The 27,532-nt window shown below is 48.6% G+C and overlaps 1 protein-coding gene across 1 annotated transcript in view; it reads left to right on the plus strand.

The window, feature by feature from the left end:
- Window positions 1–3,990: 3,990 nt before the first annotated feature.
- The window catches only part of DOC2B (double C2 domain beta), a 147,822-nt gene continuing 124,280 nt past the window's right edge, over window positions 3,991–27,532 (plus strand). Inside the window, exon 1 of the mRNA XM_034752836.1 lies at window positions 3,991–4,361. Within this exon, the coding sequence (XP_034608727.1) occupies window positions 4,037–4,361 (325 nt within the window). The 5' untranslated portion in view covers window positions 3,991–4,036. The remainder of the gene's footprint in view (window positions 4,362–27,532) is intronic.

Here is a 27,532-nt window from a genome sequence, read left to right on the forward strand (position 1 = left end):
ATCGTTCTAAGCATGTGTGACCTTGACTAGCCCCGCCAAGCACAGCAGGAAGGTGGTTTCTTGGTGTGTATGGTTTTGTTTTTCACCAGAGAAGCTGATCCCCCAGAGCTTATGTCTAATGCAACTGTAAATAAAGATCCCTTAGAAATGTTACTACCTCTCATCTCAATGTTAAGTGGTAGGAGCATTTGTAAATGCCATAACATAAAGAAATTTAGTGGACTAGATAATCATAATCAGTTTAATTGCTGTAAATCTGGAGTAACAGAGCAGAAATTGGCCCTACTTTTTGAATGAGAAAATTAGGTTGAAATTTGCCAGAGATATTCTTCATGTAGGAAGCAGGCTTCAGCTGAAGTTTGTTCCCTCTTTGGGGCAGGGATGGTCTCTTGGCTCTGTGTTTGTATAGAGCCTAGCACAATGGGTCCTACTCCATGACTGGGACTCCCACATGCTACAGCAATACCAATAAGAATAACACCACCCTTGTAAGGTATTTCTAATAATTTTCAGATGAGGAAACTAAGGTACAGAGATGTTAAGAGACTTGTCCAAGATCACAGACTGAGCCAGTGGCAGGGGCTTTGATTTGGGAAAGCACATGTGTTTAAATCCATCACCATTCAGGAGAACACTTCACTTTAAAGTTAAGCATGTGCTGAATTGCTGTCCTGAATCGGTGCCAAAGTTGGAGAGATGACTGACTCCCAGTCCTCTGCTTACTAGAGGACCTCTTTGCTTTGGATAGCAGCACATCAATCAATGCCTTGATCTGGTGAACCTTGCTTTTGCTTAGTGTCACTCTGAGGAGCGACACAAGTTGCTGACCTGCAAGTCCGTGTGTACTGAGCTGGTGCTGTAATTGCCAACAATATACACCACTCAGGGAGACAGCTGTATGTTAGGGTTGATATACTTACTTCTCCATCATCGGGTTACAGCTTTGATGCCAATTTTGCTGTGATCAATTTCACCTTCTCAAAGGGATAAAGGTCCCCCTCCCCTGCTCTTCCCAGGATGGGATCGCTCTCAATGCAATAGCAGCAGGGAGTGTCGGTGCTGAGAGTCTCTTCCTTTTACTGAAGAGTTGTCAGGCTGCTGAAGCCCGCTCTGTAATATTTAAATGATCACGTATCTTCCACCCTTTCATTAGGAAGGGAACATTCACCCCTCTCAGTAAAGAAGGAGGGTCCGTGCAGTACGGTAGCAGTGAATCATGCTGCTGGAGCCAGGGGTCAAATAATGTTACTTTCCAGGCATTAGACAGACGGTGGGAATTAAAAGCTTTACCTGGAAACTGGCTCTGTATCCCCAAGCTTGCTTTTGTCTCCTGGCCCAATTAATACCTCTCACTATTTTTGTGTCTCTACCTACTGTATTGTTGGCTTGTGAGCACGTGTGTAGGTCAGGTCTGCTACCTGATTACGTAGCCAGCCTAATCCACACTCAAAGAAACACATGGCAAATCTGGTGGAGTACAGACAGTACTCTAGTATAATCCTGTATACTGTGGCCTGGACATCCCAGCCCATGTAAGGGGGGCGAGGGAGCAAAATGCTAGGGGATGAGTTGGTTGGTAGGAAGAGTTTATTGTAAATAATCCTGTGCTTTGGTTTGCAGGTCGTAAGGTCTGATCCTAAGCACATTGACTTCAACAGGCTTTGGATCAGTCCCACAGCCAACAGAGCTATTAGGTTATCTAGGCAGTTTCCAGCAAGAGATTTTTTCTAATACTTTGTCCAGCCCAGTTCGAAAGGCCCCCAGCACAGGGCTCCCACCCCTTCCCTCTGGGAGACAATCCCATAACGTAGTAGAGCTGGGAATAGTTAACCTCAACTTCCCTTTTCTTAATTCAATCCTACTCCTACTTCCACCCTCTTTGTAGAACCCCATCCTGGCCATGGTGCTTGTTCACACCCTTCCAATCGTGGTGGGTAGTGACAGTCCTATCACGCCTTAGGGCTTAATGCTGACAACCTCCTCAGAGTTTTTGAACACCTCCTCTGCTGCTGGTCCTGGGAGCTTGGGAGTCTCCCATTTGGCCCCTGATCCTGGCTTTGCCAAGTGGGTTCAGGGTGACCAGATAGCAACTGTGGAAAAACGGGACAGGGGGTGGGGGGTAACAGGCGCCTATATAAGAAAAAGTCCCCAAAAATGGGACTGTCCCTATAAAAATGGGACATCTGGTCACCCTAAGTGGGTTAGACTTCCAAGAATCATAAATTTGCTACTGTAGGTTACATGGAGATATAGGATGGCCTCCTGGTTAAGGTTAAGCCAGAGACTTGGTGTGTCAGGTTGGGCCAGTCATTCAGCTCTGTGTGTCTGTTTCCCATTTGTAAAATCTTCCCTTTCTTGTCTATTTGGAAGGTAAGCTCTGTGAGAAAGCACTAAGAATAAGGGGGCATTAGTAATACAAATAATGATTATTTGGGCTTTATATACATAATGAATGAGAGAATAGCTGCATTTCTGGACCTCAGGACTAATTCTGTCTGAAGTCCAAAAGCAGCTCACATGCAGCCCCCAGAAATGGGTGCTGGAGAAATGAATACATACTGTCAGAACCAAGCCAAGAAGCAAATCCCCTTCCTGCTGTTTGTAATGTTCCTGTAGTGTGACCTTGTCAGTCTGGCCCCCCAGCCATAGGGGGTCTCAGCCTAAATCCCTTAAACACATAGTATGTATCTGAGGCTTCCATGTGGACCGTGGCCAACTGGGAATGAAAATATTCTGAGTCTCCTAGCAGTGTGGAAACAGCAGTTGCAGCCCAGGCTGTGTTACAGTTAGGGTAGGGACCAAAGGGGAGCATTAATTTCTTTACTCTAAAACCACAAACCATCTCCGTGCTGCAGGCCAGAACAGCCTCGAAGAGGGAACCCCCCAGAGAGCAGGCGATGGGGGTAAGGCGAGGAAGTTCTGATATCATCCCCAAAGCATTAGCTAGGTGGGAACAAAGGCAGGTTTGGCTGTTTCAGGAGTGGAAGAGGCTCAAACTTGTAGCAGGTCAGTTAGGCTTTGTGGGTGTGGTGTTTGCCCTGTGCCTCCAGGACACTCCTGAACGCTTCTCCACCGCTGCCTGAAAGCGAAAGGTCTCCACCATCCGCAGGGGAAATGGAACTGTATCTCTCTTATGTCTTATGCCAAAAGTTTGGCAATGGGGCAAATTAGGCAAAAAGGTCGAGTCGTTTCACGAGGTTTCCAGGGCACTTACCCCGCAAAGCTGGTCTGAAGAAGGTGTGTATAGGAGCCAGAAGGCCGATAGTGAGCCCAGCCCAGGACAGGCCAGCCTGGACCCCGCTCCACCTGGGGCTTTGGGAAAACCAGGGCTTCTCTGTCTCAGCTTCCTTGGGCTGATCGGTGGTTTCTCTGTAAGGAAACCTGGTTTCCTGCTTGCCCCGTGCTGCGGGGCGCTGCCCAGAGCGGGGCTCCAGGCGACCGTCCCCCCGCTGCCGAGCCAGGCGCGCGCAGGGCGAACGCGGCCCCCGGGCGCCGCTTAGCACGGGCCAGGGGGCTGCGTCCCCACTGGGCTGAAGTCTCCCTGCGTCTTCGCAGCGCCGGCTCAGCCCCCCTACCCCCGGCTGCAGGGGAAGGCGAGGCAGGACTGCTCCAGCCTGGGCGCGGGAAGGGGCGTTCCCGGCGCTGGCGCGTGGCTGCCCTTGGGCAGGGGGGCCGGGGCCGAGGCTGCCGCGTGCCGTGCCCCGGGGGGGGGGGGAATTTAGGGGTAGGAGGCGGCCCCGCCTGGGCGCGAGCTGCACACCTGCCCCGGCCCGCATTCCGGTGCAGCGCTTGGCGGCGAGCCGGTGACATCACCCGCGCGCCCCCCCCCCCCCCCGCCTCGGAGCCGGCTCCCTCTCCCCCGCGCGCGCGGGCGGCGCGGGCACTGTCTGCCAGGGCGGCCGGCGGCAGCGGCGGTGCGCGGCGAGGCTGGCAGGGGCGAGAGCGCCCGCCTGAGCTGCCCCCGGGAGCCCGCCCGGCCGCCTCTCCTCAGCCGCCGCCGCTCGCCGGGGGGCGCGTCCCGCCCGCAGCCGCCTGCATGACACTCCGCAAGGGGGAGAGAGCGACCATCAGCATCCAGGAGCACATGGCCATCGACGTCTGCCCCGGCCCCATCAAGCCCATCAAGCAGATCTCCGACTACTTCCCCCGCTTCCCGCGCGGCCTGCCCGCCGCCGCCAGCCGCCCCGCCGCCCCGCCGAGCCGCCCGCCCCTCAGCCCCGCCGAGCCGCCCCGCGACGAGGACGAGGACGTGGACCGGCTCTTCGGGGCGTACGGCGCCAGCGGCCCCGCCGAGCAGCCGGCCCCGCGCCCGGCCGAGGAGGAGGCGGCGGACGCCGAGGGCTACGAGTCCGACGACTGCAGTAAGTTGCCAAGTCCCGGGTCTCCGAGCCCGCCGGCGGCGCTCCCCGGCCGGCCGGGCCCGGGGCTCGAAGCTCGCCTGGAGAGCCCCCGGCAGGGACCGCGCCGCCGGCGCCCTCGTCCCCGGCTGCGAAGAGCCACCAGTTGCCGCGGCTCTGCCCGGTCGGGGCGGGGGCTTCGCGGCTCCGCTCGCGGGGGGGTTTGGGGCTCTCCAGGCTCGCGGACCGGGGCTCTCGGTTCCCCAGGGGCCGCTGCCCAGCAAGTCTCCGGCCAACCCCCCTCGTGCAGACGGAGCGGGAGCCGTAGGGGGACGGGTTGAGCATGCTAAGTGTTTCCCTTGTTCCAGGCGGGTGTTTGCGGCTAGATTTAACCCCTCCCCGCCCACAAGGTCCTTCCCACCCGCTCTTAGAGCCGTGGCGGTTCGGCGGCGTTGATCAGCAGCTCCCTGTAATGAATGAAGAGGGGCCCGATCCTGTCAAGTGTTGAAGCCCGTGGGAGTTTCAGGATCAGGCCCAAAGTTTGAAACAAGGAGATGATGCGGGAAGGAGACTGGTTAAGAGCCGATATTGCCCGGCTGGGCTGAGCCGAGCCTCACTTCCAGGAAAGGGGGACCCCCAGGGAGCTGCAGATGCTTTTTAGGGTCCCGCGTTGAGAAGGGTGTGGTCTTCTCTTGGAGAAATGTCATAGCCCTCTATTGTTGCTTCTATGCTTCCCTGCCTGTAGCTGGGTAAACTCAGGCTGCGGACAGGTGAGCCAGACCCTGATCAGCCTGGAGTAACTCCCCTGAAGTCACTGCACTCACCCTGGAAATTGTACAGCCACTTCTGAGATCAGAATCTGCCTGGTATGAATCCAGAGATCCAAACTGCTGGCAAAGTGGCAGAATTTGGGCTTTGGTGGCTCTGAGCCTGTGTGAACCCCAAACTACTCTTTTCTGTCTTCATGGCCTGTAACCTGGGTTTGGTGGCACATGCCCTCTGCTTGGGAGCTGTCTTGCTGAGCCATTCCGGTCTGCAAGTGACGAAAGGGCAATATTCAGCTGAACTCCCAGCCAAACTGTTAATAACAACTTTAGCCGTATTTGGGTTATTTGCTGCTCTAATTATCAGATCATCTTTGTTCATCCTGACAATAGAAATTGGAGCATTTAGTGGTGGGGGCAGGAGCAAAGTGCTAAGGGCTCTGCATCTCTTTCCTTGGCTACTGGGAGATCAGCCGCTAGGATTTCAGGGTGTTAGACTTTGGGCTCTAAAACCTACTTCCCACCCCCACTAAGTAGTCATTTGGAAGGACTAAGCGCATCCTGGTCCTTCTCACTGACACCATGGAATCAATTAAACTGGTTTCCAGTGGGCCAGCTGGTGTTTGTCTTGTTGCAGCTAAAGTTAAAAATATGTTTCTTACAGTATAACAGGTGGCAGCAAAACTGCTGATGCTGGTTTGCCAGATGTGGTTATTTTTCCACTAGTAAAGATGCAAGAACTAATAAGCTCTTCCTGCTTGCGACAGAGCAGTTAATGCTTGGTAATTATTTGTACGACAGCAGCACCTAACTGTCCCAACCAAGTTTGGGGCTCCATTGTGGTAGGCACTCTATATACGCATAGTAAGGAACAGCCCCTCCCCCTCAAAGTTTACAATGTAAATAGAAAAGACAGGTGAAGGAAGGATTATTATCTCTATTTTAGGGTTTGGAAACTGAGGCACGGTGAGGTTGAGGGACTGGCCCAAGGTCCCACAGGAAGTCAGTGTCAGAGCTGGGATTTGGACACACAGCTCCTGAGTCTAAGTCCAGTGCCTTAACCTCACATCTTCACTGACTGATGCATGAATCTGGAATGCCCCTGTACACCTAGATAAATGTCTTGGCATACAAATAACAGTGATGATTTAGAAGTATTGGTGCCTTTACTCCTGGAGCAGTAAGTGCTGTGAGCAGGGTGTCTGTGCAAGATACAATACAGGGACTTTCTGGGGTTGCAAAGGTCAGAACCCTTCCCAGCTAACTGGACTTTCTACAGGCTTTTCCAGGGAAATAACATTACCACTGAGACAGCATCTCGCCAAGCCCTGGATGATTTGAGTGAAGAGATGTCAGGAATCGTCCGCTCAGCTCAACGGAGCGAGGTCACTGCCCCACATGGGCCTCAGTATCAAAAGCTTCCCTCCTGGCTTGTGAGATTCCTTGCTGACCATGACACAGCAATGCTAGTGATGCATCAGGTAGATACAGGCTGCTGATCACATCTTGCACTCAGTCTCTCTTGTTGAAATGCAAGTCTTGCCCTGCAGGAACTCAGGGAAACGTCTATTACTAGACATTATCTCCCACAGAGAGGATTCACAGAGCTCTCCCTATGGCTGCACGTCTCACCTAGCTCCAAGGAGACACTCCCAATGATGGGTAACAGCACTCAGCCTTCGATGGGGACCAACAGTGGGTATTGGCACAGCCTGGAGGGGAAGGATGATGCTGTGGTAATGCCTGGTCAGGTGATGTGGGTCCAATTCTTGGCTTGGCCAGTGATTCACTGTGTGAGCTTAGGCAAGTCACTTCACCAATCTGTGCCTCAGTTTCCCTACCTGTAAAATGGGAATAATGAAATGTACTCACCCTTTAGCGGGTAGTACTCCCTTCTGTTTGACCCTTTGGGATTATCAGGCAGCCTTGTACTGGTTAACTTGATTAACTTCTCTAGCCTGATGTTATTTCATCACCACCTTTCTGTTTTGCTCCTCAGTTTGACCATTTCCCTTTGACACTGGGGTGTTTCCCAGCCCTGCCCCCCAATAGTTCCAGAGGTAACATCAGGGGGATTGGAGGAGGCAGGAGGTGGCCAGTTCAGAGAGAAGAGAGAAATGGAACAGACCTGTTCAGCCTTCTGGCCTGACCCCCAACCTTGCCACCAATATAGGAATGTCTCCAATATGATCATAGAAAGAGACATTCTAGAAGGATCTGCTAGGTCCCATCTGGTCCATTCTCTGGACAGTGTGGGTTTGCTCCTTACGGTGGAGGTTCCAACCCTCAGTCCAATCTCATTTTAAAACGCCATCAGTAATCTACTCTAACCTTCTATCTCCTAGACACCTCTTCAAACTGTCTGCTTCTGTAGCAAGCAACTCCCCTCCTTCCAGAGGAGTGCAGCCTAAGGCACTCTCTTACTGAGGGGATTGGGGGAATTTTTTGCCTGAGTAAGAAGGGAAGAAAGACCGAGGACTCCACCAGGGTTTCAGCCCAGGAGGCAGAAGCCTTCAGTTACTCTCTTAAAAATGTCTACATCTCGTCTCCTTCTTAGACATCCTTCTAAATCTCCAACGGCTTAGAGAATGCAGGGAGAAAACCCGCTGTCTGCATCATTGTTTTTAAGAGCAGAACAGTGTGTTACTGTTTAATTCTGGTGCTTTGCTAAATCAAAACCATAAGGAGCAAAGAGGAATGAGGATTCCTTCGAGGGAGTGATGCAGACACAAGGCTTAGGGGGCAGAGAGTAACCCACTGGGATTGGAATTTCCAGCTGCCGGAGATGGTGCATGCAGGCCGGGATCTGCTGCACTGGGTCTTCTTCACCAGGAGAGAGGGGCTGAAGGCTCAGCCTGGGCTCTGCCCTGACAGTCACTCAGGGAAGTCTTGCCCTGCAGGAACAGACCAGCGAGAGAGCCCCTAGAGGAGGGAGCAGACAGATTGCAGTGAAGGGGAATAGAACTGGCCTGGTTACAGCAGCTCTTCGGGGAGTTGTGGAAGATTTCGGAGGAGCTGAGGAAAACAACTCCAGTCCCCACAGACCAGCGAGGGAGAGGTGATAATCAGCCTGTTGGACGCCATCTGCAAGAGCTGCAGTGAGTGAGCAGGACTGGAGGGAACCAGTGGAGCGGGTAATGAGGGGGAGATGTCAGGGTGGCTCCAGGAGAGATGGGAGTAGTGTGGAGCCAGCCCTTACCATCACATACACGACTGGAGATGCTGGTTGGGGCGGGGGGAACTTGCAAGGTCCTTTATAATACTAAATAATGACTCATGGTCCTTCTGCAATATCTGTTATCCCTGGATCACCAAGCGCTTTGCGAACAGTGGTGAAAGAAGCCTCTCAAACCACTGACGGGCAAGTGGGCATGATCCCTGGCCTACAGACGGGGATGCTGAGAAACAGAGAAGGGAACAGTAAAGCCCAGACCATGTCTCCTGCCCCCTTGCCCTGTGCTCTGACTGCAGAGAAAAGTTGATGCAAAGGCAGGAGAAGCCAGTGAAGGAACTGTGACAGAAATAAAGTCTCTGATGGATCAAAGGGATGAAGCTAGAAAGTTAAGGCCAAAGGAGAAATCTCTCCCAGTGGGGTAGTTGGTGGCACACCAGACCTGCTGGAGGGAGGAACAGCACTAGACAATTATACTCTGAGGGCCACAGAATTATTATTATTTATTATTAATTGCATTATTATAGCCTGTAGGAGCCCCAGTCATGGACCAGGACCCCATTTTGCAATGCAAGGGGCTGTACAAACACAGAACACAAAGACGGTCTCTGCCCCAGACAGCTTACAATCTAAGTATAAGACAAGAGATGGAAACAAACGGGGAGGAAAGGAAAATATTGGGACAACATTGGTCAGCATGCTCAGCACACCAACAGCCTAACATTGTCAAGAAGTGGGCTTTAAGCCTCAAGTGCAAATGCTGATTGTCATCAGTGGCCCTTATATTGTCTGTCAACCTGGGGGTGGAAGGGAGCCCTGAACTAGGAGTCAAGCAAGATTCTTTGGTTTCATCGCTGCTCTGAGCTTCCCTGTGACCTTGGATAAGTCACTCCACCTCCCTGTGCCTATACTGTTTTGTAGAGATAATGATGCTTCCCAGATGAGCTTGTGCATGTTTAGGGGGTGCTGTGTCCACCTCTCACTGTGGGGTATCAGTGTCAATGGAACATGCCGGATTTTTATTCCTGTACTCAGGTTGCGTGCTATGCATGATTCAAAATTTGCCTGAGACTTTGAGAAGTACAACCCTTTGTTCCATTGAGTTTGTTTTCATCAGAGGGTTTTCATTGTTCATAATTGAGCTGCTAATGAGGTGTCAAAGCACTTATGCAAATTGAGGAGAAGAAAGAGTTAGGGGGTAGTGACTGGAGGGGAGAAAAAAAGGCAAACACCCAAAAAATCACAGTTTGGTGCATTTTATCAGCTCAGAAGTAACTGTAGCAAAATGTCTTTTTGATAGTCGGGAAGGAACGCACTATAGATTTATTGGAACATCATAGTTCTCTCATCTACTTCCCAGTAGCCTGCAACCTTCCAGTGAAACAAGTCTGTGTATTGCACCCATTATCATGGTGTCTGGCACCAACAGAAGTATAGACAGCAAAACAGATGGAAAAACTGTGTTTCCTTTATAATACACTGCAAAGAGTGCATGTGCATGGATTTGATGGTCAGTTATTATTAATTATTGCTATAGTATTTGCTGTTCTTAGGGAAATTATGCCAGATCATCTTTCAGGGCTGCATTCACACTGTTACAGCTGTTGCTCATGTTTCCTTTTGCTGCACAATCAGCTCGCTAGTCCAGAGTAATTGGTTATTCCCAGACGGTCTGTCAAATACTAATGATATCTTTGTTTACACATAAAGTAAGCCAATCTTAGCAGCATGGCGTAGTGTTTGGGGCATAGGGCTGGGAGCCAGGGAAACTGGGTTCTGTTTGTGACACCATCACTGACTGTCCGTGAATTTGGGCAAGTCCCTTATCCTCTGTCTGCTGCAGTTCCCCACCTGTAAAACAAGGATGATAATACCTAGCTACCTTAGTAAAGTGCTTTGGGATCCTCTGATGAAAAGTGCCATATGAGTGCAATATAGGTAGGCATTATAGGAACGCTGTGACTCTCCGTATTGTTAAGGCAGGAGTCACCGGAGGGCACTGTTACACATAGTTTAATCATTCTTTTTCAAAGTGTGTGAGTGAGCTTTTAGTTTTTGGAGAAGTGCTGTGGTGGTGGTAGTTCGTGATACGCTGGTCTTTGCCAGAGACAAGCTGTGGCAGATACCACCGAGTTTGCTCAGTACTTTATCTTTGAAGGCAGTTCTTGGGATGAGGTAGTTTCTTGGGAACATGGGCATTGGCGGATGGGTTGAGATTTCTGGAAGAGGAGACTGCTGATGCTGCTTGTGCCTCCCTCTGTCTCATGGTGGGTGTGTATGTGTAATCGAAGGAAATTACATTTAGAATATACCCAAACTCCTCCGACAGGAAGCTGACCTGCAAGGCCCTGCAGAAGAATTCTGCTTCCGCGCAGCACAGCCGTGATAGTGTTATAAATATCAGCTGTAGGAAATGTTATTTCTAGCTCAGATCGCAGGCCTATCCTGATGTATTGCATCTTGTGACATCTGCTACAAGTGATTCACTGAGAGGTTTCTTAGGAAGACACTTATTTTGGGTGAAGAAAATCATTAAGCAGCCAAAGTCATAATGAAGATATTCACTACCAGCTGTTTAAAGGTGGTGATAAGAACAAAAGTACCAAGGGATGCAGAATTTACAGATGACATGTCAATGTTAGCAGACAACACAGAGTTGCTAGTAAAGATGCTGGGAATAAGCAAGGGGGAGAAAACACAGTTTGGAAATGATCAGGATATTTACATCCGCAAAGCAGCTCCTTAGCATATGTTGCTGCTGCTATTAATAACCTTTCATTTGTTTTTGCAATCCAGATTATGCAAAAAGAATATTTTTACTACACAAATTGCCATTGATTTCAACAGGTGTCTGGGTAATATTATAGTAATTTTATTGACACTGTATCAAGTCCAACTTGCCAGCAGCCCATAAAGTCAAGGAGGTGTTTTATATGCACAAGTGAGACGTTAAATCCAAGATCTAAGTGCATTAAAGAGCTTCTGACCCTTTTTTCAAGTAGAGAGGTGTTAAAGTTAGTGGGCTGGCCAGATTCCAGCTTGAGTAACCAACCAATCAGACCTGGAGGAAGTCCCCGTGCAGTTTCGCTTGAGATATTTTACTGATTGAAAGGCAGTTATATGGGATAAACTATTCTTCTTTATTACTTATCCTGAGACATAGTGCAGTGTTGCTGCATATTGTGGGAAAGCTGCCATGTTCCACACCAAGTGGTGGCTGCATTTCAGTGTTGGGGAGGTGATCTGTGCACAAGTAGTTCACCAAGAGCTCTAGTAGCCTGTGGGCTGAGAGCTTTTCTTTGGGTGTAGGCCATCATTCCTTTCTGAGGCATTCTTGCTGCAGTTTTCAGGTGACATTTGTTGGCACTATAGCTACTGTGAGAAGTGTTCAACAAAACAGCTCAGAGGTGAACGGATTTTGGCTAAGCTAATCAGACTCTTTCCTGGTAGAGAACTGTTATGCTGGGACCAGGCTGGAATTCCCATCTGTCTGAGGTGCTTATTTGGCCCCCATTATCTTTGTGTCTGAGCACCTCGCAATCTTTAATGCATTTTTCCTCTCAACGCCCCGTGAGGTAGGGCAGTACTATTATCTCCAGTGTATAGAAGGGAACTGAGGCAGAGAGAAACTTGAGCCTGGTCCACACCTAAAACTTAGGTCCACCTAGTTATATCACTTAGGGCTGTGGAAAATTGTTACGCCCTGTGTGATGTAGTTAAGTCAACCTAAACTGCACTGTAGATGCAGCTAGGTTGATGGAAGAATTCTTCTGTCAACCTAGTTACTCCCTTTCAGAGGAGAAAAACCCCTTCCATTGACGTAGGCAGCATCTATGCTAGAGCGCCGTAGCTGGCTGCTACGCTATAGTGTAGGCATACCCTTGCCAAAGGTCGCTCAGGAAGTTTGTGATGGGCAAGGACTTGAACTTGGGTCTCCTAAGTCATAGGCTAGTGCTTTAACCACTAGACCATTCTTCCTTTCTACGTACCAGCTACATCTTCTGTCCCCAGCTGGTTTACAATCTGTGAGCCAAACTCAGCCCCCAGAGAAACCAGGTGCTATTACCATGTAAGACAGTGGGAGTTGCCTCCACTTACACCAGGGTTGAATTTGCCCCAGCACATCTGCTGTGTGAGCTTAAGGCTAGGGTTACCAGATGTCCCGATTTTATAGGGACAATCCTGATATTTGGGACTTTGTCTTATATGGGTGCCAATTACCCCCCACCCCTTATCCCGATTTGTCACTCTAGCTAAGGCTGGAGTGTGGGGAAGTCTGATCCTATCTGCCTCCACAAAGCGGCAGGGGTGGGGGAGCAATCTAGCTTGTGTCCTGTCTCCCCAATTCCAAATCCTCCTCCTGAGACCCCAGGAGGGGAGACTCAGGTAGGATCTCCGGGGGCAGTCTGCACACACTGCTCATGTCTGTCCAGGTGTCCATCTTCCTCCTCCTGGCTGCTGCAAAGGTCTGAGCGCAGGCCTGCCGCAGAAAAGAACCATATGGCCAGTAGCCTCCAGCAGTTCAGGCTAATGAATGGGCCATGTGGCAGCACCTTAGTAATAGGCCTAATTTTGCATGGACTGGCTCTTCCCACCCCCTGCAGGGTGCCATTTGTTAACCTTTTTATCTCCTCTCCTTCAGTGCAGGCTGTGCAGGAGACCAATGCTCAGACAAGCTCCTTTCCAAGGCAATTGCTAGTAGCAACATAGGCAGCCATGGATCAGAAGGGATTTAATCAAACTTGCTGACTGGAGATAATCATCTCCCAAGCCATGGATTTGACTCCCATTGGCCATGAGCCAAAGCCTACTGGAGTCAATAGAAGATTCTCGCCAACTTCAGGAAGCTTCCAGGCAGGCCTAGGCAATGCAGCTTCCCCCTTTCCCCCTTCTCAGCTTTTTGCACGTGCCCCTGGGCACTGCATCTTCGTTAAGCACGCCTGCAGCGATGCCATGGGTGATCATTAACATAGTGCTATATTTTATTAGTCCACCAAAAATAGCTATTAAATTGCATCTGTGTACACTGAGACCACTACTGTGCTGCCAGCAAGATACTTCCCAAGGACATGGTCTTCCAAATGCCACATAGGTCCAGTACTGAAAAGCAAAATGTGAACATAGGAAGGAGAGTCACAGTTGTGATTGCGTCTGCCTGATGACCCTGCAGAGAGCTGGAGTTAATGGGAGTTGAGGGCGCTGCAGGAACAGGCCCTATGGGCTGCCAGATGCTGAGTGCCCTCAACTCTCATTTGGCTTGTAGAGACTGAATTCCCACGGCAGCTCCTGGCAGACCAGTCACTTGGTTTGGTTTGTATCAGCTTGTAGCTATCAAAGATTTCCTCCTCCCTACATCTCTGCAGGATAATTTCCTCTCCTTTGCAGTTATTCTCTTGTTGCTCGGCAGTAAAACGCCATGGAAGGCAGGGCTTCAAAAGCATCTCTTCTCAGAGTGTCTCTTAATGCTGAGAAGAGGTGACCCTTGTGCACGGTGGCGAGCATCTCCTCTGGCCCCTTAGCAGCAGCACGTGTTGGTGAGTCACATTACATGTGTGCAGGGACCTCCTCTTACCAGCTGCTCCATGACTGATCTGCTCATTCATCGCTCAGATATTCCAAAGCCCAAGTGCCTGCTAAGTTTTTCATCTTTATATTTAACACTAAAGGCAATTTTTTTGGTTGTTAATTGCAATGCTGAATTTCATTAAAAAGAGAGAGAGAGAGAGAGATTTGAAGGCCATTTCTAAATTGAAATTGCAGAAAGTGTAATTGCTCATGACATCAGGGACCATTTAGTGCTGTAAAACATAATTGCATCTCTGAACTGTTCTGAGCAGATAAGTGTACACTCCTAGTTTGAGAAGATAGAAGACCTATGAGCACTCCATCATCTGGCCACACAAAGAACGGGCTCAGTGGGCAGGAGCCCATCAGAGGTTTGACATTATCCTGGTCCGTAACCTCTGGAAAATGGAGAAATAGGCATTAAGCCTGTAGGCTTAAGTGTTTTTTGGGAAAATAAACAAGCAAACTAAAAAATCTTCTGAGACAGGGGAACAGGTGGAAGCTTGAAGAGTTTTGTTCCTTTCTCACTCCTGATTCCACTGAAGACAACAGCAAAACGTCCTTCCTGGCTGAAAGGAGTAGAATCCGTTCCCACAGGCAGGAAAGGACCCTGCCTTATGTGGTAAATGCTGCTCTCTCCTGTTTGCTTGAAGGCATGCGCTGCCTGAATTGAAATGTTTCTTCCTGTACCCAAGAGCCTGCAGCCAGCTCGCCTTGGGCTCTGACCTTACCAGAGCTCACTAGCTCAGTGGGGTAAACCAGGGGCAATCCAGGGATGGGAGACCTGCATGGAAAGCCCAGGTGTTGCAGCAAGGGGAGGTTGGTAATCCAGTGGAGGGTCTTGTCCTCTGAATCCATGCGGAACCCATTCCCTAGGATAGTGCTAGTGGGGCTCTTGGATAGTCTGAAGGGCAGGATTTTCAAAAGCACTCCGTTTCAGCCTAACTCTTCCCCCCTTTGGAGTCAATGCTAAATCTCACATTGACTTCAACAGGAGCAGATAGACCAATGATGAGTCCCACCTTAAGGCCCTGACTGCTTATGGTCATCAAGGTGTAGAGGTGTTGTGGGCACACTCAGCACCTTGCAGGATCTGTCCCCAGAAGTCCTCTGACACTCTTCACCAAGGCAGACGTGTTAGTTGCAGTGTCATATGCAAACTGTGTTCTCACTCCCTTACCCACCACTGACCCGCAGCGAGTAACGTGAGACCGTGCAGCGCAGCGGTCACTGTTAGGCTGGAGAGATCTCCCTTTATACTTCAGTCTGGTTCCTGTCTGGATGAGAAGCGCTATAGATGTCTAGGGTGTTACTGTTCTGACTGTAATCACAGCTGCTGTGGAGAGAGGAGTCAGGTCTTCAGTCATCACTAGTAATGCTGGGCTGGATTACACATTGTAACTCCATTAACTTCCATGGATTTATTCCTGATTTACACCAATGCAAGCTGAGGCGAATCAGGCTTCGCAGCTGTAAAAAAAAATCTGTGGGTGTGCAACGGATATACTAATGCACCTACATGTCAGCTCGCAGCGTGCAGTTGATTCAGAATGTAGCATTATCTCACCCCCCAAAAGCCCTTGACTTGCTGTAATTAGATTACAAACAGAGGTAAGAGCGCCTGAGCCTCTACCTGCTGAAGAGATCTTCGGTATTACTTGGCTGAAATTGCAGTAAATTATCTCCATTCCTTCTGAGGAGTCATGCACTGACATTTTGGATGGGGCTCTAAATACACAGCTTTACTTGTTGCTTTTCGAGGCCTTAAAAATTAGTTCCAATGCAGGGAGGAATTAAAGCAGCAGCAGAACAGGGACCCATCTTTTATAGTGCATTTAAAAAAACCCAGCTTCTGAAGAAGGTTACTGAACCTGTGCTTTCTCTGAGGGCGAGCTAATCCAGCCAATCCCCTGGCAGTCTTTTCATGGCTCCTGTGATCTGCCTGGCACAAAATCCATGAGCAGATTATCTTGGGAGCAGTAATGCTGATAAGTGTAGGGACTTAAAGTTTACAGGCTCCCTTGTAATTAGTTCTATAGCATTTTTTGGTACACACCTCCCTTCTCTCCACCACACAACCTTGTGGGCTTTTCCCCCAATAGTCATTAGTCCCTGAAATGTGAAGCTTCGTAGGAATGGGAGGGAGCCCCTCTCAAGTGATAAATTCCTTCCCCATTAGTTGGAGCAAGACTGTTCCTTACAGTTGCTTTGCTAAAGTTTGGTCCAGTCACCCAAACAATAGGGCTGCTTCTGCATCCCACCAGGGAACTATTCCACAGCGGACTAGATCACCGTCAGGAATGTTTCACCTTTGCTGAATAGCTTCCCATTGCTTCTAATGTCAGCACCTTGCACTGGGCTAAATAATTCTTCCTTTGTGTCATGGACACCCTGCAGATAGTCTGAGATGGTTCTAATATCCTCCTGCTGGTTGCTGCTTAAGCCAAGTTACACCTGTGCAAGTTCTTTCCATCTTTCCTAAGCAGTCAAGCCCTGTAGCCCTTTAATTGTTTCATTTGCTCTTCTCTGAACTCCCTTGTCTCTCTGGTAATGAGATACCCAGTATGATGCCTATCCGTGTCCAGCTGGATGGCCAGGGTTAGCCGATCAGTTCTGCCCGATGTGGTGCCTGGTTAGCTGCTGTTTATCCTAGAGAAGGTTGAACCACAGTGCTGCCAGTTGACGTGTAAAACGTTTTGTTTGCCTTGTTGTTGTCGCTGTATTGGTCCCAGGGTATTGGAGACACAAGGTGGTGGGTGAGGTAATATCTTTTATTGGACCAACTTCTGTTGGTGAAAGAGACAAGCTTTTGTGCTGCACTGAGCTCTTCTTTGGCATTGTACAGCAAGAGGGAACCTGATTTATATGGCAAGGGAGGCATTTTGGTCCCAGGACAGTAGAGGGCCTGTTGAATGTCTAGACTGAGGTGGGTCAGAACTGTTGCCCCTTTCCCTTGGGATGCTCAAGATACAGATCTCAATTCTGTGGCAATCTCTAGCTTGAATTGACTCTGGCACTATTCTAGTGCCCTTGCACCCTTCTGACCTGTTGACCCAGTGCAAGCTGTTTGAAAGCGCCCATGCATTCTGTCATCCCTCATAAACTGAGGCCCTAATAGCTTGGGAGACAAATAGAGATTTATCGTTGCATTTGCCTGTTCATTCAGAGGGTATAAATAGAAGCCGCCCGCCTCAGCCTCTCAGTCACTCAGCGTGCTGATAGGAAATGCCAGCAATAAACAGTTTCTCTGGACTTTGCCAATAATAGCCATATACACTGCCGCTCCCTGACACCTCATTGGCTGGTCGGTTCCAAAACAGATGAGAGGTATCTCAAGGCCAGGTTCTGAGCTCCATCAGCATTTTATTCCACTCTGTAATAATTGTGTGGCCTGTTGAATTAATCCTAACGTCCAAGGACCGTCAATAAAAGAGACCATGTTCCTGTACACATCAGATTTATCTCCCTTTTAAATGCCAAACCTGGCTAGCACCTTCCCATCAATCTTTCATAGTTCATAGATGGAAAAAGGGTCAAAACCTGCTAATGAGTTCAGGTCTCCTAATGGTTATTTTATCATAGGAGCAGAATTATAATGTAATAATGTATCCTGGCTATTGTCTTGAGATTTGTAAGTGACAGTTTTATAATTCCTTACGGAGGCCTGTTTTATTTTATTTTAATTTTTTTATTTGTGGTCTGTATGTTTAAAGGTCAGTGCCAGGAATAGCCCAGAACTTTTAAAAATGTGTCTAGTAAGGAGTGTTTCTGGTCTAATTGCTGTCCTTTCATCTTTGAGAAACTTGCTTTTCAAATTAAAAGCACCATCCTAGTTTTCATCTCAAATGTGAAGCTTGGTAAGAATCGGGGAAAAAATAATAAAGCAAGCAAGAATTCTGCTTAGCTTCACTAACGGCCCCATTCAAAGCCTACATAGCCGTTGGGAGTCTTTCCATTAGAGTTGATAGGCTTTGGACTCTAATTCTGTCCTCAGGAAATAGAGGAATCCTGCTGCAGGTCCTGATATATGAAGGCCCATCACTTAAAGGTGACTTGAAAAAAAGGGGTGGAAGTACTGAGGTTGAGTGCATGTTGTGCATTGCCTGCTGCTTGTCTGTGGTGTAGGTATTTTGGCTGTGAACGTTTGCATCATCTGCTCCCATTGCTGGGTTGGGAATATTTATAAGTGACTCCCTCAAGTGCATTTGTCGTCTCTTGGCTTTGAATAGTTTGAGTGCAGAGGCATCTCAATTGCGTTCTCTCGTATGAGATCTAAATTTGATGGCATCTTCTGAGTCCTTATCAGAAATGCCAGCTATGATTTTGTCCCAAATGTGCTCAGTTTTACTGGCCTCAAATTCCCAGTCTTCCTCTAACTCCTACTAGACTTCTAACAAATGCTTTGACTGATTCTCCGGGCTCTATACAGCACTGGTGAAAACAAGTCCTTTCCTGGATGACGGTATGTTTCAGCCAACAAAGCAACCACCAGACTTCTTAAGGACTGTCTCTCAGTCCCTCAGCTGTGTTTGCTCCTCAAGCACATAAGTGCTGAAAACGTACTCAGCTTCTCTACACAATGTATAAATGAGAGAGCTCACCTGGAAGCCACCTTTCTCTCTTCTGAGCTTGATGGTCACCTGAAAGCATGTGTCATGCTGCTTCCATTCTGGCCATTCTGCGGGTCTGGTAAAGTTTAGACACTCCAGCTCAACAAATTTAGGCATCTTGTTTGTAGTCAAGAACACTCAGTCTTTCACAAGTTTACTTCTGGCACCATGTCATGATATATGGAATCCACATGTTTTCTGAAACAGCAGGTATTTGTTAAAGGAAACAGCTACAGACACAAACAAACAGATACCCACATAGCTTGAGTTCCAGCTTTTTCTCCTTTGTTTACCAGGGACCACACCCTGGTTGGAACTCTGTACAACACACAGAGACCTCTAGTGGCTGAATAATATACTGCAAGTAAACATATAATTACAAGAACTGTAATCCTGTCCATTATAAAGTCCTTTTCTCAGGGCTTGTCTACATTACCTGCCGGATTGGTGGGCAGCAGGGGGTTGATTTATCATGTCTAGTATAGGTGCTCTCCCGTCTACTCCGGTACTCCACCAGAACGAGAAGCGCAAGTGGAGTCGACGGGAGAGCGTCAGCTGTTGACTTACCGCAGTGAAGACGCGCAGCTGAAATTGCGTATCTTAGATCGACCCCGTGCGGTAGTGTAGACAAGCTGAGGGTGGAGGCATTAAGGGGTCTTTCACAGAGTCCTTCTCATGTGCACCTTTTAGAGCTGCACACTCATACCCTTTCATGGGAATGGTCTGCATCCCGGGGGGAGGGTCTGGATCCTTAGCGTCAAGTTCTGACCTAGGGAGAGGAGTTTGACTCTTACCCCTCTGCACTCCCAAAATGTGGGGGCTGTGCTCCAGTCTGAGCCTCTCTGTAGATGAAGACTGCTGTGTTATTCCAGCCTTTGTGCGATGTTACCATCATAGAAACCCCAGTAAAAAGGGGAAAATAGCCATCCAAAGACTAAACACATGCTTCATGGAGGATTCTTTAAATTAATTATACCAACATGTTTTGGCGTCAGGCATATAAAATTCAGTAATTTCCTGTGGGTATACTAGCTCTTTGTGTCTTGACATGTGAGACAAGATGATAATGCATTTGCGCTCCTCTGTTAAGAGCCCGAAACAAATACAACTGGATGTCACCAGACAGACCTATAGCCACAGCCAGTGAAACGGGATAACTATCTTTAATTAACCTTCCAGGGACTTCTCTGTGGTGGGTCTCCCCCCCACCCCACCAACAAAGAGGATCCCGTATACATGAGAGTTCTGGTAAGTGGGGCTGGCTGTGTGGACTGCTCCAGACCTTTGACTTTGAGTAGCTGGGTAAAGGAGTTCTTTGCAATGAGTGGGAAGGGCTGTGGGAACCCCAGAGGAAACAACTGATTCAGCACCTGATATCAGGGAAGCCCAGCTAGTGAAATTGGGTATGGATGGGGAAGGAACACACAGACAGCTGGTGCTAATAAGGTGACCGGTATCTTGTGAATGCTTAAATACATTGGTGGAACAGGGGAGCTGGATCTGTCAGGATGAATGACTCTCACAGAAGGCAGAGAACTAGTGTAGCCCAGTGGGTGGCAAATTGGGTTGGCAGAGAGGAGACCTGGGTTCTATTCCCAGCTCCACCACTCACCTGCTGCATCCTGGGGCATGTCACTTCAGCTCTCTGTGCTGCTGTTTCCTCTCCCACTCTTAGCCTGGCTTGTCTGTGTAGACTGTAAGCTCTTGGGTCTCTGGGCATCCCAACCGGATGCAGCTCTCAGCTGAGGCCTCTAACAGCTGTTCAATCTGAATGATAACATTTCTAGAGCAAAGGCTGTTTTTAGATTGTCACCTGTGCTTTGACATGGTCATTGTTAACAATGGGGGAATCTTAAAGTCAATGGAAAGACTCCCAGTGACTCCAGCAAGAGCTAGATCAGGCCCTAAAAGGTTTGGAGTCTGAGGATGATCTGCAGGCCAGTTTGACCTGTAACAAAGATGCCAATATGGACAGCTGCCTGCCAGAAACTGCTGAGACCTCTGACCAGCCTTGAGGTAAAAGGTTCCCTATCCCATTATCAATCACCACATAAGAGTTTCAGAGGGGTAGCCGTGTTAGTCTGAATCTGTAAAAAGCAACAGAGGGTCCTGTGGCACCTTTAAGACTAACAGAAGCTTTCTAACAGAAGTCTTCTGTTTTAGTCTTAAAGGTGCCACAGAACCCTCTGTTGCTTTTCACATAAGAGTTTGACTTTTAAGGCCAAGCACATTAGTAATGTGATAATATCTATCTCTCGTCTTCACCCAGCTTTTCATCTGTAGCTCTCAGAGCCCTTTATAAAAGAGGCTAGTATTATTAGCCCTATTTTACAGATGGGGAAACTGAGAGGTGAAGTGACTTGCCCAAGGTCTCCCAACAGACCAGCGGCAGAGCAGAATAGAACCCAAGTCTCTGATTCCCAGTCCAGTGCTCTGTCCGTGAGGTCATGCTGCCTCCTCTTAGAACTAACTGAATGGTGCAAAGGGGCTATAGGATGTAGACTGCAACTTGTCTGCTGACAAACTTTATGGAACAGTAGTGCTGAATGGTTACAAACAAAAGTTTCAGTCCCCACTCTGCAGTAAGTGCCGATCTCATTAGTCATGATAAAGAGGAGGCCAGATTCTTCCACCAAGGAGATAGGCTGCAGTTCTCAGCGCGCTTCACTTGTTTATTAAAAGAAATGCAGAAACATATGAGCATCTGCTTCAGTGTTTTGGTTTATGTTTTGTTTGCCTTGCTGGAACTAGGATTTCTGTGCTCGGCAGCACCTGAGGGCGAAGAGTCGTTCTAGGAGGATGATTGGTTTGTTCATTTCCTGGCCAAAATCAGGTTTCAAACCAAGCCTATAATTTGTTTTTTAGATCACAGAAGCCATCAGGCTAAAAGTTCCCTTCATGAGATTAAACTATTCTAGCTGAGCTCAGGACAATCAGAATTCAGGGATCTCAGCAAATGAATGATTAAGGGGCCTTCTCAGCAAACACATGGAAATAAGCAAACTCCAGTTCTGGGAGATTTCTTTAACACCTAAGGTGAACTGAAAACTTGTCAAGTTCGGCTGACTTGGCTTTAGCAGCTGGGATAGTTGGCATTGGAAAATGGGAGCTGTGTCTCTCAATCTGCTGCTGGAATGCCAGTTTGTCATGGAGGATTCAACTAATTATAGCCACAGCTTGGAGGGCTGTGCAAGACTTGGATGGAGCCCACCGTTTTCTGGCATCTGAATAATAATGATCTTATGTTTCTATAACTCCTCATCTCCAGGATCCCAACATGCATTACAAACTATATGCAGAGATCACTTACCTGCTCCTGAAATGCAGCCACCTGTAGTTGGCAGTGAGGCAATGTATGATATGGGGAAGTTAAATTCTCTAGATTATAACTAGACTCTATGGGCCGAATTCAGAAATAGTGTGCAAGGTGATGTAATTTAGCCCTCATCCTGCTTTAACTTGCATCTTCTTCAAGCTCTCTGGTGTACGTTATACTGATTTAGGGCTATTCTGCAGTAACAATTCCAGACAAACTCCCTGCACGGATACTCTATTCTGGAATAAAAGTGGGGTTGGAAGCACACTAATTATTCTGCAATTGAGGGTGTCTATAATTAGCTGAATCCTCCATGGTAAACAGGAACCCCAGCAGCAAACTGAGAGACATAGCTTCCATTTTCCAATGCAAACTAGCCCAGACGAGGCTAGTCTTTTAGAAAGACATCTGATCTTGGTTTAAAGACTTCAAGTGATGGAGAATCCACCACCTCCCTAATTTAATTGCTCTCCAATGGTTAATTACCCTCACTTGATAATGTGTGCCTCATTTCTAGCCTGAACTTGTCTAACTTCATCTTCCAGTCACTGAATCTTGTAATTTTATTTAAAATGCTTTGCGTGTTGGTTTCGATGCTTTCCATTATGTGATGTTGAGGGTGCTGTTACCTGGGAAACAGCTGTGCAATTCAATTTGTTGATCGGGTGTGGTGTTAGATCAGAGGGTGGAGTTTGAAAGGGTAGATGTGCGTGTGCAATGCACAAACAGAAGACGTGCCTGCTGGTGAGTTCATGTCCCTTTGAACTTGTGACCTGAAAGAAACTTTATTGAACTTGAGGGACTGCTGGCAGGCTCTGCTGTACTTTGGAAAATATTGTTAGGGGATGAGTGAAAGTGCTAGAATCCAGGGCTTCATTTGGCTGGAGTAGGAGAGATGGTTCTGAGTGCTCTGAAGGACTGTTTTAAAGGGACATCTTAGGATAACCATAGAATCCTAGAAATGTAGGGCTGGAAGGGACTGTCACCTATTCCAGCCTCTGCCCTGAGGCAAGACCAAGTAAACCTGGACCATTCCCGACAAATGTATAACCTGTTCTTAAAAGCCTCCAATAATGGGGATTCCACAACCTCCCTTGGAAGCCTGTTCCAGTGCGTCTATCCTTAGAGTCAAAAAGCTTTTTTCCTAATATCTAATTTAAACTTCCCCTGCAGCAGATTAAGCCAATTACTGAATATTCTATACGTATTGTAAAGGACAAATGTCCAGCTCTCGGTTAGTGACAATCCATCAGATCATCCGAAGAGAAAGGCATTTAAAAATCCAATTTGCTTTTCACCAGTCATGCTGTTTGTTTGCTGTTTTTTGCATTCCACTCATCTGGGACCATGAAACTGGGCCAGTCATTGTCACTTTGGTTTCCTGTCAGCTTTACTTTCAAGTTCTTATGCACTTTACTGGTGCTGCAGTATCTTGGTTGCAAGTATTGCAGGCGAATGTTGATTTGTTTAAAATATATTATGTTTTTATTTATTTATTTAATCCCAAAAATATTTATATCTTTTTCATGTTTAGTTTTAAATTGCGGCCCAGCAGGATGCGAGAATAGTGCCCATTGGTGGATCATTTGGCCAGAGGGGTTAATATACAAATGTGCATTCTGTTTATGCCAAGAATGATGAAAATTACAGCAGGTGTGTGGAGCAGTTATTTCAGCCTACTGTGGAGTTATTTCCAGTATATGTATGTGGGAACAGATCTGATCCTACATACATGGACAGTCAGTGCATGGACAGGGATATTTCAAGGCATGGTCTCTGGTGCAGAGCATCCTTTCCATCTTACCAAGATGGAAAACAGTAGTTTGGTTCTCTTAACAGAGCGGCTCGGCAGAATTTCAAGTCCGTCTTAATAGGTTGCTTGTCTCTCATGTGGGGAAATGCCAGACTCCTCCTGACTGAAAATTATTTATTGGAGCTCTGTTTGCTTGGAGCCTCGTGGTGTTTGCAAAGATCCCTGGCAGCAGGTGCATGTTGAAGCCCAAGAGCGGCACATTTCACCTTGAGGCAATGGACACTGCTGCCCACAGTGCACCTGCCTCTGTCCTATTAAGAACAACCACCGCCCTGAGTGGCATTCACAGCAGTGCTAATTATTCTGGATCTGGAGCCATTAAAACCTGCAATAGCAAATGACACTACGGCAGGGCCACGCACTGTTTGCTTCCTTCAGGGCAAAAGGTATAATACTAAGAGCAGGAATGAATTCCTCTCTCCAAGCTCAGCAGCCATCTCTCTCTGTTTCTAATCTCTCATCTGTGTTGTAGCCCTCTGAAGATTCAGGAGCAGTATTGATGGTAATCTCCACTCTTCATTTACCCAAGGGAACGGTGCCTATAGCTGCAGTGTGGGTCACCTCCTCCTCCAGAGGATGTAAATCAGGGTAATGGGGTTGGGGCAGGGTTTTCAGGGCTCCAACATGGGAGGCAGAACATCCTTGGAAAGGGAAAAGGTATTAGTTATCGTACAGTGCAGGTTCTGCTTTAAAATAACAGCCAGGGACGTATTGTTACCTGGTGTGTGGCAGGGATGGGGCAGGCTAGTGAGCCAAATCTGTGGCAGTCTTCTCTAGCTTAAGGGGTAGAGACGTGTGTGTTTGGAGCAGAAGAAGGTGGGTTGTAATCCTGGCTCCCCAGGAGAGTGTGTGGCTTATTCAGTAGCTGCATCTGTTGCATGCAGCAGACTGATGCACTGTGTGAAATTCTTTAGCTTGTGTTCTGCAGTCTAGACAGTCGTAAAGATACTTGTGGCTTTGAAATCGATGAGGCTATCAGGTTAGCTGGAATTCTATGGAGACACGAGTTCAGATTTCAGCAGCACTGGCTCAGCCCTTCATCTTTCCACGAGAGATGAAGTGAGCACTCGGCAAACAGTGTGTATGGCCTTCTGAGGGGACCTTGCAGAGTGTGATCCTTTCATTCAAGATCCCCCCCTTCACCCCAGAGGTGGCTGCATTTCAATGTTAGTGACTGGGATGCCTTTGTGGGCACAGTAAGCTGTAATTACTGTTGCACCTGACCAGTTCTTAGGCTCAGTGGCCAGGCAGAGAACTGTACCAAGGGGGCGTGGTTGTGCAATGTGCATGCACAATTACTTCGTTGCGCTAATTGCTCTCGGTTCTTGCTGTTTCGGCAAGCTGAACTACACACAAGCCCCCACTTCACCGTGCCCCAGTGGCATCAGGAAGGAGTAAAAGATGCTGGCATCCAGGCCGGATGTACATGAGACTTAGCAGCAGTTGTGGGGAAAAAGTCTCCATGTGGGAGCCTCGTACTTGTCACACAAGGTACGGAGAGAAGTAGACTTTCCGTCTTAGCGTGAGAGAGTCAGGAGTGTGGGGAAGAAGGAGGATCTTGGGGGTGACACTGGATAGACTTCTTTAAAAGAATTTGAGACCAAATTCTTTGCTGGTGTAAACTGAAATCAGTGGAGCTACATCACCTCACAACAGCTAGCAGAGAACTTGGCCCATGGAATTTTATATTTGCTGATGACGTTGACATGACAATCAAGTAAAGAAACAGAGACAGGGACGGGTCAAGCGTCCATGTTGGTAGCTGTAGGGTACGAAGCCTACAACCTGCCTGAAAAAGGGCACGAGAATGCAAATGTTTCCAAAGAGAATGAACAAGAGCCAGACAAAACTGCTGGCCCTACATAAACAACCATCTGGGTGACCCCATGTAAACAAATCACAGCGTTCTCTCAAGGATTACAGGCTCAGCTCCCCTGAAAAGCAGTCTGTGAGCAACCAGCATGGGGGATCAAACCTGCATCTCCCATGTGGCACTACGGAGCAGTGTGGCTAAGCCAGCCCATCTGGCTCTGACTTGTTTTAAAGGAGCAGCGGTGTAAATAACACCAAGGCAAACACCCTCTGCAATTTCCACAGGTGCTGAAATCCGGATGGAGCTCTGAATGGAACGCTGATTTCCTTTGTGCCCTCGGACCCGCCTCGACTCCAAACCAAGGCACCACACGGAGTCAGAGTTTAAAAACAACAACAACACAGGACGTTATTCTGTTCCCATTAAAGCCTATTCATCATTTTCCCCATCTCATCATTATTAATGCTGCTGTTCAAACGCTTTCCTCTGATTGTTTTGCTAAATTTAACTTGTTTTAGCATAGTCAGTTCCCCCTTGTTTTTAATCTTTTCCCTGCGTTCAGCTAGGGCCCAGTCCAAAGCCACTTGAAGTCAATTAAGGTCTTGTTACTGATATCACAGAGAGAGTGCAGCCCCTGCAGCAGAACATGCTTGGTGCTGCTGTCTGGAAAACCCACTCCTTAGCTAGCAAGACAGTCACAAGCTCTTTAACACGAGTCCTCTAAAGGACTAAGCTAAGCTAAGCTGCTGGGGTGGACAGTTAGGAAAAATATATTGTAAACTAATTGAGTCTGATCTGAGAGGCACTGATTATGGGACCTCATGGTGCTATTTATTTGGTGGTACTGTGCTTTGAATGTCTGTTTCCTCTTGGGGAGACGAGTGGATCGGTGGTGCTGTTAGGCCGAGTAGTAGAAGGTGGCAACGTGGTCTAGTGTTTACAGCATGAGCCTGGGAATCGGAACTGGGAGACTTGAGTTGTAATCCCAGCTCTGACACAGGCTCACTGTGCAACCTGGGACAAGTCATTTAACGTCTCAGTGCCTGTTCTGTAAAATGTGGAAAAGAATTATAATGTGCCTCGGTTAAACAATCTGTGATGGCTTGATAGGCCAAAGGTATGGACACATCATGGTGTTTAAAACATACCCGATATTAGCCCCACATTGTGTGGCTCCTCCCCATTGCTTACCTTGCTTGGAAGGGACTGTCATGGGGTGCCTACCCCTCTAAGGGCCAGGGTACCTGGGGCCAGCCAGCCCTGTTCAGTTATCAGACCCAGAGCTAGGAAGGAGTTAGGTCAGCGATGGGCAAAATACGGAGTGCAGGCCAGATCTGGCACGTCTAACATTTCTGTCTGGCCTCCTCTGCCCCCTCGCAATCTCCAAGTCTGGGCCGCTAAAAGTCCCGCAGCGCAGTGGGGTGCTCAGGCAGGCTGCCTGCATGCCGAGGCCCCAAGCCACTCCCGGAAGCGGCCAGCTGCTGCTGGCACGTCTCTGCGCGCCCCTAGCGGGGGGTCAGGGAGGCGGCTCCGCACACTGTTCCCGCCCCCAGCACTGTCTTCACAGCTCCCATTGGCTGGAAACCAGCCAACGGGAGCTGCGGGAGCGGTCTTGCGGTCCTGGGCAGTGCATGGAGACCTGCTGCCCTCCTCCCCCCAAGGGGCATGCAGAGACGTGCCAGTAGCAGCCAGCCGCAGCAGCTTCTGGGAGCCGTGCGGAGCGTGGGCGGGCAGGCAGGCAGCCTGAGTCCTGCTATGCCGCTGGCCAGGAACTGCCTGTGGTGAACGCCTCCCAGCCAGAGCCTGCACCTCATACCCCCTCCTGCACCCCAACCCCTTGCCCCAGGTCAGAACCCTCTCCTGCACCCAAACTCCCTCCCAGCCCCTGCACCCCCACCTGCACCCCAACCCCCTGCCCCAGCCCAGAGCCCTCTCCTGCACCCAAACTCCCTCCCAGCCCCTGCACCCCCTCCATTTATATAGTAGAAATGTGCAGCCCGTGATAACTTACCCCAATTCGTGGAGTGGCCCCCCTGTGAAAATTATTGCCCCCCGCACCCCGGGTTAGGTGATCCCTATAAAGGGCTGAGAGAACTCAGTTGAAGGGGGAGCTGCTGGAGGGAGGTTTGCTTCTGTGGCTGG

This window comes from Trachemys scripta, chromosome 18, assembly GCF_013100865.1.
Source record: "Trachemys scripta elegans isolate TJP31775 chromosome 18, CAS_Tse_1.0, whole genome shotgun sequence".
NCBI classification, from domain to species: domain Eukaryota; kingdom Metazoa; phylum Chordata; order Testudines; family Emydidae; genus Trachemys; species Trachemys scripta.